The 23,326-nt window shown below is 35.8% G+C and overlaps 1 protein-coding gene across 3 annotated transcripts in view; it reads left to right on the forward strand.

The window, feature by feature from the left end:
- The first annotated feature begins 7,745 nt into the window (after positions 1–7,745).
- Positions 7,746–23,326, forward strand: part of ankfn1a (ankyrin repeat and fibronectin type III domain containing 1a) — a 97,599-nt gene continuing 82,018 nt past the window's right edge. Inside the window, exons 1-5 of one of the 3 annotated variants that reach the window (XM_067430135.1) lie at positions 7,746–7,887; positions 7,995–8,076; positions 9,115–9,239; positions 9,557–9,709; positions 12,478–12,710. In XM_067430135.1, the coding sequence (XP_067286236.1) occupies positions 7,841–7,887; positions 7,995–8,076; positions 9,115–9,239; positions 9,557–9,709; positions 12,478–12,710 (640 nt within the window). In that variant the 5' untranslated portion in view covers positions 7,746–7,840. Of the gene's footprint in view, positions 8,077–9,114; positions 9,240–9,556; positions 9,710–12,477; positions 12,711–23,326 lie in introns of all 3 variants that reach the window. The other 2 variants (XM_067430134.1, XM_067430136.1) reach the window with 2 other exon arrangements.

The following is a 23,326-nucleotide window of genomic DNA, read 5'->3' on the forward strand; positions in this document are numbered from 1 at the left end:
TGAAGCTTTTTAAAGGGATAGTTCACTTTGAAATTAAATTTGGATATGTTTTAGCATGGGCATCCGAGACGTAGGAGTATTTGTTTCCCCAGTAGTTTCAATTTTGATCATTTTAGGTCAAACCGCTCTTGTCTGTGCGGTTTGTGTGAGAAAACGAACAGTATTTATATCGTTTTTACCTCTTGTACACCATAGGAAACGCACACACGTGCCCTCAGATCAGTTGGACGTAGTGGTGTACAAGAGGTAAAAACGATATAAATACTGTTCGTTTTCTCACACAAACCGCTCTTTTCGTGGCAGGCCATCAGTGTGTACTTACGATGGGGGATTGTTTAATTTGGACTTCTCTGTGTATGCTCTTTGAGGTGGTGACCATAGACCTGCATTATGTGAGGCACAGACAAGAACGGTTTGACCTAAAATGATCAAAATTGAAACTACTGGGGAAACAAATACTCCTACATCTCGGATGCCCATGAGGTAAGCTAAAACATATCAAAATTTAATTTCAAAATGAACTGTCCCTTAACTCCAACCGTTGCTGTGTGCCAGTCATATAATGGGGTGAAAGGCTATGTAACAAGTCTATGAGAGCAAAACAAACAAACAAACAAAACATGCTTAGGCAATGTACACAAAAACCTGCTACTTTTGACAACAGAGAAACCGAACAGTAGGCTATTTATGTTTTTTTTTTTTTTTACCTCAAATCCCGAAGAGTCTCATCAAGTTTTCCCATCCACTGTGACTTCCGTTAGGTGAGGTAAAAAACCGACGCGATCATAGACATAGTACATTATGCAGATCCTCATTCAACCGATCCGCGCAGGCACTAATAAGGAATATCCTACATCTATGATCGTGCTGGTTTTTGACCTCACCTAACGGAAGTCACAACAGATGGGAAAACTTGGTGAGACTCGTCAGGATATGAGGTAAAAAAACAAAAACAAATACTGTTTGGTTTCTCACAGAAACCGAACGGTTCGTGTCTTAACAAATCAATGTGTTGTCAGGAGTAGTAGGGTTTTTTGTGCACGTTTTCTAAGCATATTTGTTTGTTTGTTTGTTTTGCTCTCATAGACTTGTTACCTATTCACCATGACTGGCACACAGCAATGGTTGGAGTTAAAAATCTTCATTTGTGTTCTACTGAAGAAACAAAGACACCTAGCAGATAAACATCTAATTTTCATTTTGGGGTGAACTTACCCTTTAATCACAGTTGTAGTGCGATTTATTGTAATGTCTTGTTCCTAAAAGTGGCAGACATGTACTTACTTGTTCAGAGGACATTTTCTGAGGAAAATTATTATTTAGGTTATACACCAAGACGTAGAATCTTTAGATTCTGAAGTAGAGTATCCAGACACCAGTGTGGTGTTGTGTCGCACAGCAAACAACAAATAGGCTATTTCTCAAAACATTAGATTCATCCGCGCTGAGGAGCCGTGCCAATGCACAACTGGCATAGATGAATACTCCGCAAATAACTTCAATTGCATGTTTCAAACAAAAATGGTGTCACAGATGCAAAACTTACGGACTGTTTAACTGTTTAATAAGAAAGTTTAATAAGACTGTATGTATAAATAAATTACATATACTGTATGTATGTGTGTATGTATGCATACACACACACACACACGTCTGTTTCACTATCTTTGTGGGGACTCTCTATAGACGTAATGGTTTTTATACCGTACAAACCGTATTTTCTATCCCCTTACTCTGCCTCTGCCCCTAAACCTACCCATCACATGTAACATTCTGCATTTTTACATTCTCAAAAAAACTCATCCTGTATGATTTATAAGCTTTTTGAAAAGTGGGGACCGCTGGCTGGTTCCCACAATAGGTAATCTCAGGTTTTAATATCCTTATGGGGACATTTGGTCCCCACAATGTAATATAAATACACACACACACACACACACACACACACACACACACACACACACACACACACACACACACACACACACACACACACACACACACACACACACACATATATGCAGTATATAAATATATATATATATATATATATATATATATATATATATATATATATATATATATTTTATAGTTTTACATATCAATCAAAATTTACAATCAAAAGCTTAAACACAATTACAAGCCATGTATACTTTGAATGCTTATAAGTATAGCTTGATCAAAAGATTGACTAAAGGTACATGCCAAATATTAGATAGAATATTAGAACTTAGACTTCTGTCAGTATAAGTCAAGCATACTTAAGTGCAATTTTAGGTATATTTCTGAGAAGTATTTAAAAAGTAGACAAGTTTCATTTTTTTTTTAAGGTATACTAATAGAACACTATATATAATATATTACAAAAGTGAAAACATTTTTACAATATTGAAATAAGCCATTCTATCATGTTTCAACAATAAAAATAAAACTTTGATATTTGGTGGAACCCAAAGGTAATCCAAGGGTACAGTTTTATTTGACCTTCATGTTAATGGACGAGAAAGTAGAGTGCTTTTCTTCTTTTAATCTGGGTTTGCAACATCTGTATATTTATGTCTTGATCTGTCCATAAGCATCTATTACAGCTTACAGCTGTGCAGTGAACACTAGCACATACCACCTGCCCAAAGTTTTATAGTTTTTAACAAGGATTATATGTAAACGTACCAGATGGACTAAAAAATATAATTGAGGTCTTAAAAAAAAAGGTTATAGATGGAGGCCAGCAAACCATACATGACATGGCATAATCTGTCTAGAATCTCAATGAATGTGCTGCTCTGGTTTTTATGCATGTGATTTGAAGTCACCAATTTTCCATTCAAAGCATGTCTTTTTAAACATAAAGTATGTCATGCGAATAGTATAGTTTAATCAAAATCTGGGTATTTGAAATGAATATGTTTTCTGAGTCAATCTATTTCTGTAGAAACTGTAAACACATTGAATTGTATTTTAATGACAAATAGATTCAAATGAACACATTTCCAGTCATTCCAGAACATATTTTAATCAAAGCTATTCCTCCGACTCTCTACCAGGTCAGTCTGACTCTCCCACGATTTGTGTATTTTTCTTTTCTTTCTGCATCTTCTGCAAACTGCACTAAAGCCCAGAAGCAACAGTCCACTGATGAGAAGCAGAAGTCCCAGAATGGAGATGGTCGATCCGTGGGTGCTGAAACTGTAGGCTACCGCTGTGACTGCAACGCCAATAATCAGGAGAACCACGCCGAAAGGAAGGGTACAGCGAGAGCAGGACCCCTCTGCTCCTCCAGTGGCCGTCGCCAGCTCTACTCCATTAACCAGGGTTGAACCCTTCAGCGCAGAATGATCAGTGCTCATGGTCCAGTGAAAGGGGGCTTAATTCCCTTTTGGTTGGTTATTTTCCGGTTCCTGTTGCTCATTCAGTTTGTAGCATGTCTAAGGTCAAAAATTACCATAATAAAATAGTTTTGTAAATCTTTAGATTAAATAAATATCCCATCCATATATATATATATATATATATATATATATATATATATATATATATATATATATATATATATATATATATATATATATATATATATATATATATATATATATATATATATATTTAAATATTGATCATTTATATCCATACAAGCATTTTTCATATTGCACATTTGCACTAAAAATTATTTGTTTAATAATTTTTTTGCACTAAAAATGATTTGTTTAATAATATTTTGAATTCAATTTGGACAAAGGTAAATTTCAGAATGTGTGTTATTTCTGTATCTTTGTATTCTGTCTTTAGTTTTGTAGTTTATATATTGCATGAATCTGTACTGCAATTTTATGATTTATTGATGCCTCGATTTCCCCCGGGAGACTGATAAGGTCATATCCAAAAAATATAGGCAATTAAGAATGAAAAGTATATAGTCACATTGTTTAGAATTCTGATCACATTACATTTTAATTTTGCCTTGAAAAATAAGAACTAAATATACTTTTCAAAAGTTTGTGGTCAGTAGGATATTTAAATATAATTGTATTCAGCAATGATGCATCAATTGTGGCAGTAAAGACATTTATAATTTTCCAAAAATATATTTCAAATAAAAACTTTTCTTTTGAACATTTTTCTATTTATCAATGAATCTTAAAAAAAAGAACCTATCATAGTTTTTCTTAAAAATATTAAGCAGCAAAACTTCAGCAACAAATCCTCATATTAAAATGATTTCTGAAGGATCATGTGACACTGAAGACTGAAATATTTGTAAAAATATATTAATAGAAAACTTATTTTAAATGGAAATAATATTTCATAGTATTATTGTTTTATATTTTAATAAATTCAGCATAGGTGAGCATATGAAACTTCTTTCAAAAACATTTTAAAAATCTTACCACAAAACTATTGAATGCTAGTGTACATAGCGGATTTAAGAAGCTATATATAAAATAGAATAGTTTAATGCATTAATGTAAGAAGAGACTTACCATGAGATCAAGCATATGTGCCCTGGATTGGAAACCAGACTGAAATGAAGTATTTCTCCAATATGTTTCTCCTTGATATTTAACCCTCTACACACTGACAGCACGTATCCTTTGGAATCGTACAGAATCTTCCTGTGGTGGGTCAGTTTCTGTGCCACCAGGGTGCCATAGTATCCAAGGAACAAAAACAAATCCCTGCACCACAGCTGCAAGGCCACACACTCCCCTAGAATCCCTGGCCATGCCGTCAATTACAGACAGATGTTCCATGTTCTGTGACTCTTTCATCTTATTCCCACTCCCATAACTGGGTGCTGGGCTTGGTCTCTTGCTCATCTGCATTGTGATCTGTGTAGTGGTTGATGGAGTTAAGCAAGGAGGTTAGAAACTCTCTGAATCTCACATTTCGCAGAAAATAATTTGTCTGCTGCAAAGTCTTTAACTGGATTCATAAGGCTGTTTCAGTCTCTGGAGATATGCATGGGTTAAAGCTCCCTCGTGTGGTTATTTAGTGACTAACAGGGAAAGGAATTTATCCACAGGGAGGGAGTGGACCTAATTTAAAGGGGGAAATATTGAAATGGGTGTCATGACTTGGTAAAAGCATCATGTCATCATTTTTATCTAAGAGCAACGTGTAATGTTCCTAATTTTTACACCATTTGTCCTGTGAGGTACAAACTGCAAAATTTTAAATAAAAACTACATATTGTTAAGAAAGGATGAAATGACATTATTTGAGCAATACAGGACCTTCTCAAAAAATTAGCATATGGGATAAAAGTTCATTATTTTCCATAATGTAATGATACAAATTAAACTTTCATATATTTTAGATTCATTGCACACCAATTGAAATATTTCAGGCCTTTGTTGTTTTAATACTGATGATTTTGGCATACAGCTCATGAAAACCCAAAATTCTCAAAAAATTAGCATATCATGAAAAGGTTCTCTAAACGAACAATTAACCTAATCATCTGAATCAACTAATTAACTCTAAACACCTGCAAAAGATTCCTGAGGCTTTTAAAAACTCCCAGCACGGTTCATTACTCAAAACCGCAATCATGGGTAAGACCTGACCCTGTCCAGAACGCCATCATTGACACCCTCAAGCGAGAGGGTAAGACACAGAAAGACATTTCTGAATGAATAGGCTGTTCCCAGAGAGCTGTATCAAGGCACCTCAGGGGGAAGTCTCTAGGAAGGAAAAAGTGTGGCAAAAAACGCTGCACAACGAGAAGAGGTGACTGGACCCTGAGGAAGATTGTGGAGAAGGATCGATTCCAGACCTGTAGAAACATCCAGAGCCACCTTACACAGGCGTGTGCAGGAAATGGGCTACATGTGCCGCATTCCCCAGGTCAAGCCACTTTGGGCTACAGAGAAGCAGCACTGGACTGTTGCTCAGTGGTCCAAAGTACTTTTTTCGGATGAAAGCAAATTTTGCATGTAATTCGGAAATCAAGGTGCCAGAGTCTGGAGGAAGACTGGGGAGAAGGAAATGCCAAAATGCCTGAAGTCCAGTGTCAAGTACCCACAGTCAGTGATGGTCTGGGGTGCCATGTCAGCTGCTGGTGTTGGTCCACTGTGTTTTATCAAGGGCAGGGTCAATGCAGCTAGTTATCAGGAGATTTTGGAGCACTTCATGCTTCCATCTGCTGAAAAGCTTTATGGAGATTTGGTTTTACAGCACGACCTGGCACCTGCTCACAGTGCCAAAAACACTGGTAAATGGTTTACTGACCATGGTATTACTGTGCTCAATTGGCCTGCCAACTCTTCTGACCTGAAGCCCATAGAGAATCTGTGGGATATTGAAAGTTGAGAAACACAAGACCCAACAATCTGGATGAGCTTAAGGCCGCTATATCGAAGAATCCTGGGCCTCCAGAACACCTCAGCAGTGCCACAGGCTGATCGCCTCCATGCCACGCCGCATTGAAGCAGTCATTTCTGCAAAAGGATTCCCGACCAAGTATTGAGTGCATAACTGAACATAATTATTTGAAGGTTGACTTTTTTTCAAATTAAAAACACTTTTCTTTTATTAGTTGGATGAAATATGCTAATTTTTTGAGGAATTTTGGGTTTTCATGAGCTGTATGTCATGAAATCAGAATTAAAACAATAAAAGACCTGAAGTTTTCAGTTGGTGTGCAATGAATCTAAAATATATGAACGTTTAATTTTATAATTACATTATGGAAAATAATGAACTTTTATCACATATGCTATTTTTTTTAGAAGGACCTGTATATTTACTATTCAAATGTATTTTATTTTAAATTATTCCATGATTTACTCGCCCTCAAGCCATCTTAGGTATATATATATATATATATGTATATATATATATATATATATATGGCAGTGACTGGCAGCCCAAAATCTGAAGACCATAGTGCATCCCTCCATTATAAAAGTAATCCACATGGCTGCGGGGTTAATATTTTTAATAAAGAAAAATATTAAAAGTAAAGAAAAAAGTAAAATATCAGAAAAGCCTCTCGCTGTTCAAAGCGCATAGGCCATCGGAAGTAATACGCCGTGCCAGTTATGTACATGATACATAACTTAAGATATTTTACTTACACAAACCTATCAATTCGTTACAGAACGCCTTTATTAACACCGGCGCAATGTGTAGTACGTTTATGGTGGATGGATGGCTCTTTTTTTGGGTTTGAAATTTTTGCCATCAATGCCAGCTTGAAAGAGACAGGATATTTTAAATAGGCCTGACTCTGAATGTATTTGTCTGAAAGAAGAAGGTCACTAGGAAAAATAGAGGGTGAGTAAATTATAATTTTCATTTTTGGGTGAACTATCCCTTTAAGGTTTTTGTTTGTAGAATTGTTTTACAGTTATTTTGTAGTTAAAATTGGAATATAATGTAGGCTATAATACAATTAGCTTGTAGTTTGAATACTTTTATACTTGAATAAAACCATACCACATGAAACACATTTAATTTTTCCTTGACATAACTTTTTTCACATTGTATAGCTGTATTGTAGGATATTCATTATAAATAGGCTACAAAAACGGCTTAATTGGGGCTAGTCATCATGTTGTCTGGTGAAAATAGCTGAGATGTTCTTTGGTTACATCAACATGAAGATGAAGAACTGTTTATGTGAGATAATTGCAGTCCCTCATTTTCCTGGATAACTACATAAATATTTCCTGTCTTATCTTACACAGACAAGTACAAGAAATCTGAACAGGACGGGTTTCAAAGAAAATCGACATTTTTACGTCCATACAATCTTTAGCAAAACATAGGCTAGCAAAAAATTACTCCGTGGAACATAGTTTTATTGAAAAGAGATGAAAAGTGCGTATCTTCGAAGCAGATGACAGGGTTTCCTCACTTCCCTATGGCGAACAGAGATCATATCTGGTGAGTGTTGCAGAAATATGAAGCTTTTCTTCCTACATGCAGTCGCAGAAGTTCGACTTTTCACTGCGTCTGAGTGGAAGACACGTAACGGGAAGTTTTGAGTCTAGTTTCAGGTTTTTACGGGAAGAGGATGCAGATGTTCTGAGGATCCGCCGCGGTTCCTTGAGTCCAGAACCGGAGAACAAAGAGGTACATTCCCTCCTTTTCCAAACGAGTCCGTATTCAACGAAGCTGTCTACGCTGGACGTGAAAATGTGTAAACTTTACAGTGTACATCGCAACTGAAGTGTTTGCAGTGTAGGTGGAGTGTTAGGAAGAGGAGTAATTAAAGATGGATGCATGTGGGATATGAACTGTGTTGTGATGGGAAAATTGTGAGAAAATCACCTTATTTCGGAGCCACACCGAAAGCTGAAGTAATTTCTGTAGTGATTAAGGGAGTAGGCTAAATGTTTATCATGATTGTATTTGAAAGTCACTTTTATAGTCATACATACATTAAAGTACAGGCTACGAAAAGCTATTGAACATTTCTGCCGTTATTATGAAAAATTTAGTTAAAGTGAATTTAAATTTACCTTATGTGACAACATGCCCCAAAGCAGGAAATGCTGGCACACTTGAGTTCAGTTGTCACAATGGAAGCTGTCATTAAATAACCAGAAATAACCCACACACGTTTCCTTTAAATGTAAACCGTAAAACATGAAACAGCAAAATGGAAAAAGTAACATAAAAATAACTTTTATCATTGTTTTGGCCAACTAGAATATTTAATCATGGGAACATGGTCGGCTTAAACTTTGTTTATATCATTGTTTAATATTCTTTTTTCCCCCCATAATTTAATATTTTAATTAATATTTACATATTTGTTTAATATTAGGACAGAACAGAACTCACATTTTCTCTTAAACCATACAGCTAGCTGTTACTGGGATATAACCATAACCTGTTTGACAGCTCCATCATGTGACAACTACCGGCCTGCTCCCACTAGAAGGCTACTAAAACGTGAGCCAGATACAGTATGTGCTGAATGTGCATTAGTTATGTGTGCAGGCGCGATTATTTTGCCTTCATCTGTTTGGAACCACCAACAGGGACCTGTTCTGAGAAGTGACCTCAGGTCCAAAACATTACCCATGTTGTATTTTGGCATTTGTGTAATTTTCTGTAAAATTATCAGCATACAGTACACTAAACACTATTTTCTTGTGTGCTCAGAAATGGCTCAAGATGTCTTGTGAGACAGAGAAAAGTTGCCTACTGGCTCCACAGGAATTACAAACACCATATGGTTGCCACACAGCTAATGAGAAATATGAAATCCCAGGAATGGGAGAGGACAGGTACTGTAAGTGCTAACACACACACGCACACACATCTGATTCACTATCTGTATAATTTAGGGTCCCCATTAGTCAGTGTGCATTCAAGTGGAAGTCCCCACCGGAATAGAAAAACACGAACGCACGCACGCACGCACGCACGCACGCACGCACGCAGGCACGCACGCACGCACACACACACACACACACACACACACACACACACACAGTGTGCACATTATTTTTAGTTAATGAACTACTATTTGTTATTGTAATTGAATAATATCATAGGTTTAATAAAGTAAAACTGATTGAGTTGTCTTGTTGTATTCCTGCAGTGTTTTAGAGATGCTGAGCTACTCAAAATTCTCTGATCTGGAGACATGGCTGTGTATGCCCTCTAACTTGTTACCCAGGAGTCGGGATTCAGTTTGCTCCATGCTGCCACCATCCCCTGAGAATGACAATGGAGACACATACAAAGAAACCAGGTAATGTGTTTGTAAGAGAATTTTAAGACATGCTAGTTCCTGTTTCTTTGTTACAGACCAGTTTGATGGCATTTTAGTGTAGGCGTTTCAGTTTCAGCCAATTTTGATATCCAATCAGAAATCCTATGTTTGTGTGTTTAGAGTGTTAGCTTTGTCCTATGGATATGCAAAGTCATAATCTCCACTTTAATTTGAAATACACAATTTAATCTTTTGTGTAATTATCACAGTCTGAATTCTATATTTGACTACTGACAACCAATTACCTACACATTTTGGAAGTTCCAAGCCTCTCATACCATTATGTGGTATCTTTCTTCTCACATGTATGTCAAATAATTCCAGCTCAAATATCCATTGTGCTTATTTCTTTGTTAAGTAGTGTTTAATAACTGAGATTATGCACAGTTAGCTGGTCATTATCAAGAAAATAAAATGGACTGTTTCTAAATACTGGACTTGCCATACTGAATTAAATGTTATTTTATAAATACATTTCACTAGTTCACACTTACATCAAATTAAATAGAGTAAAGATTATGCGTATTTGGCGTGCTGTCCGGGGGAGGGCTCCGGGCTTGGAATGTGGCCCGAACTTCACTTATTATTTGAATTAACAAATTAATGTAGAATGAAGATACATGTAAAAAATTTAAATAAAGGGCTTATCATACAGCACAAGTGTTTTTTTGCTAGTTTCAGACCGCCGCAGTTATCATTTTCATGCACAGCACCCACGTTGTTTAAATAGCAAATGCATTCAAGCCCTTGTTCGCCCATGGCCGTGCACAAGGTGTGTTTAGATGCATTGTTACCGCGTTGCTATTTTGAGGCAACTAATTTGAATATTTTTAAATATTAAAAAGGATATCTCTCTCTGGAGAGCATCTTTCCGCTCACAAATTCTTCCATGTAAATAGCTAATCCGACATCCGCGAATTAAAGGGAATGGGAGATTAGACTCTGATTGGTTTATTGCAAGTTATGCCAAAAACACACCCTTGACTCATTAAGAGATTAGGTAAAGCTGTTTTGGACCGTGCGCCTAGCGTGCCAACTGTTTTTTTTTCTTCATCATTAAACTAGTAAAAGTGGATTCGGACATGCCCTAAGTACACCTGCACCATTCACTTCAGACCAAAATAGGGCCCAATGTCTTTATGTTTGACTTAGTGCAGTTGATAGAATGCAATTCGTGTAATGACCACATGATGTCATCGTTTACAAATAATTTACAGTCAGTGTTTGGCCCTTCTAGTAGAGCATTCTAGTAGAATTGTATATAGTATATATGAGTATGGACTAATTTTGTAAAGATTGCGATGGACATTCAAATGACTCTTAGTTCTCTCTAAACATTTCACTCTATATTAAACAACATCTGATCTGATTACTTTTAAGAATCCTATCAAACATGCTTGTTTTCTCTATACACACCTTTGAATGCATATTGAAACTATGAGCTGTTTAGAGAAGAGAGAATTACACAGTACGGGCCAACCTACTACTTGTTGAATCAATGTGGCTCTTGTGTGGTTTTCAATAGCCAATCAAAACCAATCATGTCTTCTCAGCTACCTTTTATGCGCCACTCTACACAAAAAGTGAATCACCAGAATACCCAAAGCCCATATGCTACAAGTAGGCACAAAAAAGCAATGCATACAATGACTAAGACCAGTTAATATTGCTTTAATCCTACCTCGGGTAAAAAAAGAAACACACTGCCATCCAACTTTATGTAATCAGGCTACATTCATAAGCCTCAGCAGAGCCATTTATTAAAAACAAAAAAGCCGGGTTTCATACTGTGATGGTGATATTACATCTCTCAGTGGAAACAAAGCATTCACTGGAAACCTCTTTTAACTTGCTACAGTTAATCAAGCCTCACAAAAGCAACATAGCCAACTCTACCATCAGATATGCTCTACACTTGACTCTTGACAGACTGATATGGCTTTTGTGTACGCGGCTGGCACTCTTTAGCTGAAGGTGCAATTTAATATTAATGCCGGGCACTGAACACTCATCGGGGCTGCTTGCTGGGTTTTTTTTTTTTAACAGGGGCCTTCTTTTTACCCCGGAGCGATTACGTTGTTGATTTGACTATGAAAAGGCTTTAGCTACGGGAAGTCCTGGGTTAAAACTGTGGCGTTAGATCTTGCAGGTGCATTCAAGTTAATATGCTGCTCAAGGCTCATACGAAATCACACGGAAAATCTGTAATAACTTGTTTTACATGAAGAGAAGGAGTCCATGAGGTTATCATGTTTGCAATGGAACGGATTGTTACGTTTTTGTTTAGAAGAAAAAAATCAGGATCCCACAAGAGAGGATCATGGAAATGCCAAAGCTATACCCTTCCAGATTCCAGGTAATGTTTGCAAACAGAAAAAGCTGTGTTTTTGTCATATTTTATTGAGCCTTCTATGAAATGTATTATTGCATGGATTTTTTAGTTCTGTTTGAATGTTCTCAAACTAAGAATTAAACTGTGCACATAATGTTGTCTATAACGCTTGATGTCCATAATGTAATGTTCACATTTTGTTCTCACACACATTTAATTCACTGCCTTTTCTGACATCCAGCTGAAAGCTGTAATTTTCTCAACATTGATTGGTATGGAAAAACCAGCGTGCTTCACTGCTGGTATGACACACTGTGTGGTACGGGGGAGCTAAATTGTGATCATGAAAACATCACGCTATGACAGCTAATTATAGTGGAATGACAGCAGAAATGAAATCTCTTTTGTTCCACAGGCCCCCGGAGAACGAGTCTAGCCATATGAGCCAGTGCCAGGAGAGGAAAACCCATCTATTGCCACCCTCTCCGCTCCTGCCAGTTTCAGCCTCCCCTCACTCCTCATCGCCCCTGCGGACCACCTCAACTCCACTGCCGAAGCCCACCGGAGACTCCTGTCATGGCGGCGTGAGTGTGAGGAAACGGCGGCGCCTGGCAGCCAGCCCCGGAGGACTGCACTGGGACGCATCAGGTATGCCAATCACAAACTGCATCCATTCATCACAGTATCAGATACCGCCTCATCTCCAAGGCTCTCTATATGTAGGATTGTGCCAGTGCTGTGGTTTGAAACTTTTCTGAGTGACTCAAAAATAGATGTGTAGAATTTCAGTGTTTGAACTCCTATATTTAAGTATGAGGAACCACATTTGGATGTCTTGCGGGTCTCGTTCGCTACGTTTCGCCAAGCATTGCTTGCAGTACTGTTTGTTTTTATTTACTTGATTGGCTGTTACATCTAATTTAATCAAGCAATTTGCACAGTTTGACACACATATTTGTGAAATTCGAGGGCAAAGGTTCTCTGCAAAATTAATGACTTGAGTAATCTAGCTAATTGCATTTGTCGGGAATGATACTCTCACTGTGTGTTTTGTTGCAATTACCATTAGCAAATGACTGATGCTGTGAAAAACTGTAGGTAAATAAAATGCTATTTTATTCACAACGTACAAGAAAAATTCTAAGGACATTTTGTTAACAATTCCATAGATATACAGTCAAACTAAAAATTATTCAGACACTGATTATGATATAATTTTTGCTAGTGGGCACAGGACACTATAGTTCATTATTGTAAGTTAGGATAGCAAAATAAATTAAACTGTGACATATTATACACAAAAATTCTTCATACAGTGGACTACCAGTAAAATGTATCAACTTGAGACCAAAACGATTGAGACACTTTGATCTGACCATGGCTTGCTTAAGATTTTTTTTCTTTAATTGCTAATGTGACCTTTTACACCACAGACTGAACAAAATGAAGCATTGCTTGGTAATTGGTTAATGGAACCTAAATTGGTATTTTCTAATTGTGTACTTAAATTTAACAGCTGACAGCTGATTGGTTGATTTGAATCCATTACATACCTTTTTATCAAAGTTGTCTGACATTATTAAAATGAATTTCTTCTGACAGTTTAACTCTTGAGTTCTTGTCATATTTTATTACCATTACAGAGAAAGTGAGAAAACTTTGAAAGTGTCTGAACATTTCCATTTGATCATTTTGTCAACATAATGGAAGTTATACTTTGAGTTTGACTATTCTCAATGTTACAATAAGTAAACATTTTTAAAATGTTAGACGAACATCCAACGAAAACGTTTCTGAAGAAAATGTTCCACGAACCTTGCCAAAGTTCTGAGAATGTTTCCTGTTTGCTGGGTTATTATCGCAAATCTTCAGACATGTCATGCTATTTTATATAATAGCGTAAGTGTTGCAATACGTACTACAAAACACATTCATATTGAAACAAAAAGAGATCAGAATCAGCAACTGAATCAAATTGTTGCACATTTTTCAATAACAAGGATATCCTACTGAACATATCACTGTATGTGTTTCATATTAGTGTTTTAACCAACCGCATTTTGGAGTTCATGCTGTTATGCTGCCAAATCATCAGAGGTGACTCTGTCATTAGCGCGCTTGTTGTGGAAATGACTCCTAATTGCAGGTTTATTTGTGGCAAAACCCTGCAGGCGCTATTCATTAGCGCTATCGCAATAGTAGTGGTGAACCTTACGGATGGCATAATGAGCAATTCATTTTACAAGGACTTGTCAGGGAAACCAACATTTTCTGGTACCTAGAGATGAAGAAGAGGCAGAGATATTTATTTAGTCACCCTCCAACCCCACATACCCTTCAAAAGAGTATTATCACTATCTTTAGGGGTGGCACAGAATGGCAGGAAACGACTTTTGTTGATGCCATAAACAGCTCTGCCTATCTCTGGAAGAGCGTATGACTGGTATGTAAACAGTGGAGGGTGCAACAGTACTGGGCACTTGGGAGAAAGTTAAAGAGTTTGTTCACCATAAAATGTTAATTCTGTCATCATTTACTCACCCTCATGTTGTTCCAACCCTGACTTTATTTCTTCCATTGAAGTTAGGCAGATTCTTCACACATTTCTCTGTACAATGTATAGATATAGCAATATAAAAGTATCGTAAAAAGGAGTCCATGCAACTTGTGAGCTATATTACAAGAATTCTGAAGAAAAGTCTTTAGGGTTGGAATAAGATGAGGATGTTTGGTGTCCTTACTATCTCTTTAAGAGTGTATGAGGCTGTGTTCAGAATACTAGCATACTACTATTACTGTTGTTAGTAAATAGTATGTATGAGCAGTATGCATACAAAATGTGCAAATTTTATGTATGAATGGAATAATGTATGAATAGAATAAATATGAAAAAAAGTAATGCCCAGGTAATCTACAAAATCTACTGTTCACTACTGTTTTTCAGAGGTGGTAAATGGAAACATGTAACATGTTGTGCATACTAGTGTTACAATATTATGGCAACAGTGTAGTAAAATAGATATATTAATCAAAAGTGACAGTGAAGACATTTATAATGTTGCAAAAGTTTTCTGTTTCAAAGAAATGCTGTTTTTTAACTTTATGTTCATCAATGGATCCTAACAAAAATTATGGTTTTCACAAAAAATATTAAGGAGCACAACTGTTTCCAACATTGATTATAGTAAAAAAAATTATTAGCACCAAATCAGCATATTATAATGATTTCTGATCATGTGACGCTAAAGACTGGAGTGATGATGCTGAAAATTCAGCTTTGCCATCACAGGAATAAATTGCACTTTGAAATATATTAGAATAGAACGCAGGTATTTTAAATTGTATTAAAGAGATAGTTGTGCTAAGTTTCATTTCAAAGATGAAAATTAGCCCATTATTTACTCACCCTGGGTGTATATGACATTCTTCTTTCAGATGAATAAAAGTTAAGTTATATTAAAAATGTCCTGGCTAATCCAAGCTTTATATTGGCAGTAATTGTTGCTCTGTTTTTTAAAGTCCATAAAAATGCATCTGTCTGTCAAATTACTGCTCCATACAGCTCTGGGAGATTAATAAAGGCCTTCTGAAGCAAATCGTTGCGTTTGTGTAAGAAAAAATATCCATATTTAAAACTTTTTGAATTAAAGTTCCGGCTGATCGCCATCCGTGGAAAAGTGTTCAAAGTGCCTTCTCAAGTCTTCTCAAGTGAGTTCGTATACGCGATGTCTGACAAGCGCAACTGGTCACGTAAGCCTTTGAACTGCAGAGGCACTTTCCAACACTTTTTCCATAAACTGAATACGGAAGGCGATCGGTCGAAACTTCATGTTTTAAATATGGATATTTGTCTTAAAAAAAGCGCATCAATTCACTTCCAAAGGTTTTTATTAACCTCCCAGAGCCGTGTGGAGCACGTTATTTGACAGACAGATGCATTTTTATAGACTTCTAAAACAGAGCAACAATTACTGCCATTATAAAGCTTGGATTAGTCGGGACTTTTTTTTTTAATATAACTCAACTTTTATTCGTCTGAATGAAGAATGTCATATATATGGAATGAATTTTGTGCCATAATTAAACAAATAAATCCATCATTTTGCAAACAAACACGATCTGCTTTGCAAAGGAAAACACGACTTGCAAACAAACAGTTCACGCTGATTTTCTCTCAAATGCAGTTCAGGCTGATTTTCTCACAAATGCAGTTCAGGCTGAGTTTCTTACAAATGCACTTTGTGTATATTTTCTCACAAACACAGTTTCTCACAAATGCAATTCTCTTCCAAAACAGCAGATTTCAGGCATGTAATAATTCACTCATTTTTGGGGGGAGGGGATAAGCCTTTTGGGACTATTCACAAACAATATTTGCATTAATTTGTGTTAAATATATTATTAGTCTCGAGATTCTTTGCCTTAGTGAATAAATACATCGAGCGGCTTATATACATCTGTATACCTTGCTGGTCTGGTGGTAGAATTTATGTTAACCGTGTCAAAGGTTTCTGGTTCTAATCCGCTCTTATCCAGTTTTTTTTCTTTTCTTCTTCATTAAAATCAAAGATATTCAATGATTGTATATTAAGAGCAGGGACACAGGGAATAGAGTGTCTCTCTCCGCAACGGCATTAAGCGATAGATTGGCTCGTCTGTGTGTGAAGGCTGTATGCACAAGCCAAAAGAGAACGCAAACCCCGCCTACTTTGTCAATTTGGCCCTTTCTAATTATTGGGGGGAACTTTTCCCCTTCAATGTCTATGGTGGTTACGACCCTGCAGAACAATACACCCACAATACTTTGAACAAAAATAGTTAAAATGGTATAGTTTTAACAGTGTTCATTAAAGTGCTAAATTTTATATTGCATCAGAGGTGAACTATAGTTGGCTGGGCTTGGTCCTTCTCCCCCATACACAGGGAAATGGTGACAGCAGAAAAAACAAATATTAATCATTCTGCTTATAATATATAGCCTACTCTGCTTAATATTTAATATTATATTAAGTTACCAGAGATTACCATATTTAACCTCTTACCATACCATAAGTTACCTCTTACCGTATTTAATGTGAGAGTAACATATACAAAACTAAATCTGTCTAAACTTTAATCCACAATACATATTGTTGCATTTTTGTATTGCAATATATTGTGACACGATACACCCTTACACTATTTTGATTGAATGTTCTCATTTGAATTGTATCATCAAATGTAGGCCTACAAATACTTTTAATATCCCGTTACACTACAGTGGATAAAGGGTATGAAGGATGGATGCTTGCATTTTAATGGGAAAAAACTAGCCCTAGCAAAAAAAATTCAGCCATAATGTCACTACTGATTTTGCACTTGTTGGTCACAATAATATCTATATATTTTTATGTTTTTTTGTTTTGTTTTTATGAAATAGGGCTGACAAAGTAAAAATCTCAAAATGATTAATAATAGATACAGTAAGACAGAAATACTGGCACCGGTTCTTCGCTCATTTTCGTCTGAAAACGTGTTTGAAAATCGTAAATTGACCCAAAGCGCCATCTGCTGTTCTGGTAGAGGAAGTTGCTCAACTACATTTGTGAGAAAATCAGCTCGAACTGCATTTGTGAGAAAATTAAGCTGAGAGATAGTAACAAACATGTATGCATTTATGTGGACTAGATTTGGTATTTGTTCAAAGGTTACATGCAATTTGTAGGATGTTTTGAATTTATTTGTGAAATATGCATGCTCACTCATTTATTTGCAAAACACAATACATATATTTGTTACTCCGCTGCGTTTTCGCTCAAACTGTTCTTTGTAATTGCACATTGCTTTCTGTTTGTTTGCGAGTTGAGTTTTCCTTTGCAAAGCAGATCGTGTTTGTTTGCAAAATGCTGGATTTGTTTGTTTAATTATGGCACAAATATCACTCCATACATATACATCTAGGATGACTTGAGGGTGATTAAATCATGGGCTAATTTTCATTTTTGGGTGAACAAACCCTATAATATTTCACAATATTACTTTTTAACTGTATTTTTTTGAATTGGTGAGCACATATTTTTTTAAATACTTCTAGAGCGCATACACATATGCTACACAAAATACAGCTGACTGTACACAAGTATACCATTCTGAACATACATGTGATCAAATGTCGGTTTGACGCAGGGTACTTTAGCATAGGAAACATGCTTTAATGAAAGTTTTTTTTTTTAAGTACAGTCTTTATCAGATTCCCATATTGGCAAAACATCAGCCTAGCCATTGTAAGGCTGATGGTAAACAACGATAGCATTTTCCACACCTTTGTTTGGTATGTTAAAGTGACTGTGTTTTCCATACTTAGATTCACCTTTGGGCTAAAAGTGAAAGGAATGAAAAGGAAAGTGGTGTTGATGTGATGCCGCTCTAGGGATTCTGGAATTGTTTCCACAGAAGTGTTCAGTACACATATTGGTGTCAGCAGGGGCGTCAGAATCAATATTTTATCCAAAGAGCTCCAATGGGTGCTGGGTGTTATCTTCCTTTAATGACACCATCGTGTGTAATAGAATGAGTGCTGTGGGAGGATTGTTTTCAGCCTCTGAGCTCTGTTTTTTACCTGGGGGCATGAGCCTTAATGTACTAAATGATACAATCAGCATTAGATAACCCCTCTGTACAGGGAACCGCTAAATGGCACAAGCCGGAAATTATGGGCTAAAGGGGTTGTCTGGGTAAAAGCAGTTAAGTTCACTCATTTGTCCTTTTATTCATTGTTTAGTTGGCATCACTTAAGTACGAAAAATCACTGATAATGTAATAACATGTACATTTCTGTAAAATGTATATTTTTATTAACCAACATAAACAAAGATGAATAAATACAGAAATAAATATATTGCTCATTGATCAGTTTTGTGCTAGTTTACTAATGTTAACAAATGAGACCTTATTAAAGAAATGTATACTTTAATTCAGGGATGCATTACTTTCTATTCATCAAACTATCCTGGAGGAAAAAAAAATCACAGTTTTCTCAAAAAAACATCAGCACTGTTTTCTACGTTAATAATAATAATAATAATAATAATAATAATAATAATAATAATGTTACTATTATTCTAATTTCTGAAGGATTATGTGACACTGAAGTAATGGCTGCTGAAAAATCTGAAAAACTTCATCACAGAAATAAATAAAATGTTTAAAATATATTAAAATGGAAAACAGTTATTTAATAGTTATTTGAAATTATAATAATATTTGATAATGTTACTGTTTTTTACTGTATGTTTTTATGAAATAACTTCAGCCTTTGGTGAGAAGAGACTACTTTCAAAATCAGTAAAAAATCATACAGACCCCAAACTTTTAATAACTAAATTTTTTAACAATTTTTTTTAATTAAAATCAAATTATCTTAATGGTACATTTTGCACTTTATATCAAGTGGCACATAATATGAATTTATATCATGTAATTTAATTAATTTTCTTACAAAATGAGTTACTTGTATTTTGATTTAAACCTGTGAAAAACTCATTAAAATAATTAGTTTATAATCATTTGAATGAATTCTTTGCATTTCTTAACTTTTATCTTAATGTTGTTTTTTAATAATAAGAATTTGTGAATTTTGTCACTGACATTCTTAGATTAAATGATGCACATTGATGACATTTTTGCGAGCAGTGCATTTCTAATTCAACTACCTGATCCGTCCAGTGGAGGTCACTACTGCACTTGAGCTTGTGCACAGAAATGAAGACAAGAGATGATTGAGTAGCAAAGGATAGACTTATTTCTGTTTTTCAACCCACAGCTCAATTGAATTTAATTCCTGCTTTTCTATACAGGACGTTTAGTGCAGTAGAAGCTTGGTCATTCTGTTCCAAAGCCTTTGTTCCTTTTCCTTTAAAATGTCATTTGTCTTTCAAACTGTAGCTGGTGATTAACCACACAGCCGTGTTTCAGCATTAAACGGAATTGGAGCCACTTTGTATTTAATGTCTGATGATTTGCGCTGGTGCTGAGGGTGAACATCACCATTACAGAAGACCAGGCTGTTCATTTTGTTCCTGATGTGTGGTTATTTTTGCTAACCTGATTTATTTATCTTCGACCACAGACGTTAAAGCTGCAGTGTGTAATACCTGAGTCACTAATATCACCACACAGGATTGCAAAAATAATGACCACACACTCCCCCATCTGTCATTGGTCCGTCAGACTTGTCATGCCATTGGTGAAGCAAATGTTGTTGTGTCAAGCTGTTACGGCTTTAATAATAAATAAAAAAACAAATAATTATTTTATATAATACTGCTTCTTGCATAATTTTCATTTAAAGAGTTTAGTTCAACCAAAAATGAAAATTCTGTCACTAATTACTCACCCTTAAGTCATTCCAAACCTTGTTTATCTTGGAATCCAGTGGCTCTGTTTTATAAAGCGATGCAAATGCTTTGTAACATAATTTACCACTTTATTTACAAAATATTAATCTCCAAGGTTATTATTGCAAAACTCTGGTCACTTGATAACATTTTGGGTAAACCACTTAGGTCACATCGATTACTTTTATGATGCATTTTCTACCTCTCTACTACTGATGCTAATATGAATACCTATACATGCATCTTTTATTTTATTTTTGCCTTGAAATGAAATATTCGCATTACTCATGGCATCGTTTGCAGGGATAAAATCCTCCATTTCATTGAATAATAATTTGATGTGTATTCTGTGTATCTGGTTACAATGAAAATGTGCTCAACGCGCTCGCTGCAGCTTCATCCGACACGCGGCAGAAATTAAAATATTAAGGTTGTAACGATACCCTCATTTCACGCTTCCATAAGTATCACAATACTGAACTCACAATATGACATTATTGCAGTTACTCCAAGACATATTTTAAAAGATTGGTCAAAAACTTAGTTTAAAATGCTAAATTTGGTATTACATTGGGGATGGAAATGAATAGGCTTGGACCTGGTGCTGGTAACCCAATGCACAGGACAATGGTGACACCAGAATAAAAATATTCATATTCATAATGCTGAAGCTGAAAATACTTAATTATTTTAGACGAATATGCTTGCACTTTGTTGCTGACTAGATATATTTAAAGTAATGTTGGCCACTTTTTACTGGTAACATAAAACATTTGGCATTATCAGGACCCACAAATAGTGCATTATTATACACTATATTCAACATTATAGTAGTACTAACTCTAAAACTCACAGTCATTTTTATATTGAGATAACTAAACAGTACAGAGGTCACTATCATTGATACATATTGTTGCATTTTTGTATTGTAATATTTTGTGACTTAATATATTGTTATACCCCTAAAAAATCTGTGCTCAAAAAGCTGAAAGAAGTCGGGCCATTTCTTTTTTGGAAATTTTAGTTTGGAAGTTTGGAAGTTTTATTGTTGTCATTGTAAACGTTCACTTTCCCAATGGCCAAGGAAGAGGAATCATAGATTGCGGGTCATATTCAGTGGTCAGACATCAACATAGTTTTTTTTCTATTTAAAAATGTATATTTATATTTATCTTTTTTTTTTTCAATGACAGCCAAAATCAAACCCCTAGAAGCTTGTGTAGAACAGTTTTGCTGTGGCTGTGTGCTGCTAATTCACAAGCCGACAAGCTATGAGAGTCATACTCGCAAAGTTTATGTTTATTATTAAACCAAACAAAATACAAAACTTCCAAAAATTATTTTATTGAGTGATAAGCAGTGGGTTTAATCAGTGACATCATTAATAGATTTTCGTCTTCTCATCACCCCCTCATCCTGCTTCCTTTGTGTTTTTTCACTAATGTGAGTTGCTATTACAATTTTCGATGCAGCATGAATCATCAAATGGCATCTACCATTTTTTACAATCACAACACGACAGAAAATCAAAACATTAAACTCACTAGCTGAAAGGCAGCGCTGTCCTCCCAATATGGAGAACTCAACCTGGCGTGACATCAGCTTCACATTCTCTATTGAAGCTAATTGATAAATTATTAATTTAAATAAATAAAAAGTTACGTACAATTAAAAAATATAATATTATTATTATTATTAATGAGTAAAACATGAAAAAAATATTTAATAATTAATCATTTTAAAATATTTTTTTTTATTTCTGTACAGTAGCAATGTAATTCAATTTCCCAACTAGCCTGCACATTATCAGCAAATATCTTGCTAAGCTTGCCTAGAATGGTTAATAGATGGGTCGTCCTCCTCTCAAGACACCCGATGACATGCTTTGTGAGTAGCGAGTACGTAGTATGGCCTTCCCGATGAATGAACAGACCAGTGACCTAGAGCCAGCACCTCTTTACCCTTTGCTTTTGAGGATGACGAAAATGGAACCCAAACAGTTGTCATGGCAACTGGGATCATTAGCACCAGCTGTGGTTTGTTTTAAGGTCCTAAGATTCTTCTCACGTCTTTAATTTAGTTGGACTCGATGTTAAATTACACTTATCAAATGCTTTACTCTCGACTGCGCTTGAAAGACAGCCCGCGGCTCTTCATCAGCGCGCCCTTGTGTCCATCCGTAGATGATTTTCAAACAAAAAGGGTAATTGGACAAATTGGATCACTCTTATAATTTGTGTTTTGATCACTTATTTGACTTTAAGGTCATTTGTAAAACCATTTTTTTTCAGGCTCATTTGATTTTTAAGTGTGCTCAGCACTGGAGTCTCGCTCAAGCTGTAGGAGGGTTTACGGATAGTGTCACTGCAGGTGATGTGATATAACAGCTTCCACAACACAGATATGCTTGGTATGAATCTATGCTGACATCAGACTGTTGGGATTAAATCTCAAACCTCTTTACTGACTCATCGGTGCGTCCTAGAAAGCTGAATATTGAGTAAAAATATAAAGATTCAACTACTAACAGGTATGAATATCTGAGTGCAACAAACAGGACCAGTTGGCACTAGAATATATTGTTTTAATAATGCCGTTTGCATGTCAGATATCAATATGGTGTGTGGAAATGCTGTGAACACATCAAAGCAGATGGTATGAGTATATGCGAGCTCATGATGTGAAAATAATGTCTAGCTGTGGTAGCCAGAACACCACAGGAATCTGTCATTAGGGACCAGTTGAAGGAACTTGATATGGTTCAGTTGGATACGTGACACACACAGACAACCGTCAGTTCAGGTTTCATTCTGCTACAGTCACTATATCGTTCCCATAGTGATGAGCTAACAAAGTTGAAGTCTATGTATTTGACAAGTGTGATTACAT

This window comes from Pseudorasbora parva, chromosome 21 (assembly GCF_024679245.1).
Source record: "Pseudorasbora parva isolate DD20220531a chromosome 21, ASM2467924v1, whole genome shotgun sequence".
NCBI lineage: Eukaryota > Metazoa > Chordata > Actinopteri > Cypriniformes > Gobionidae > Pseudorasbora > Pseudorasbora parva.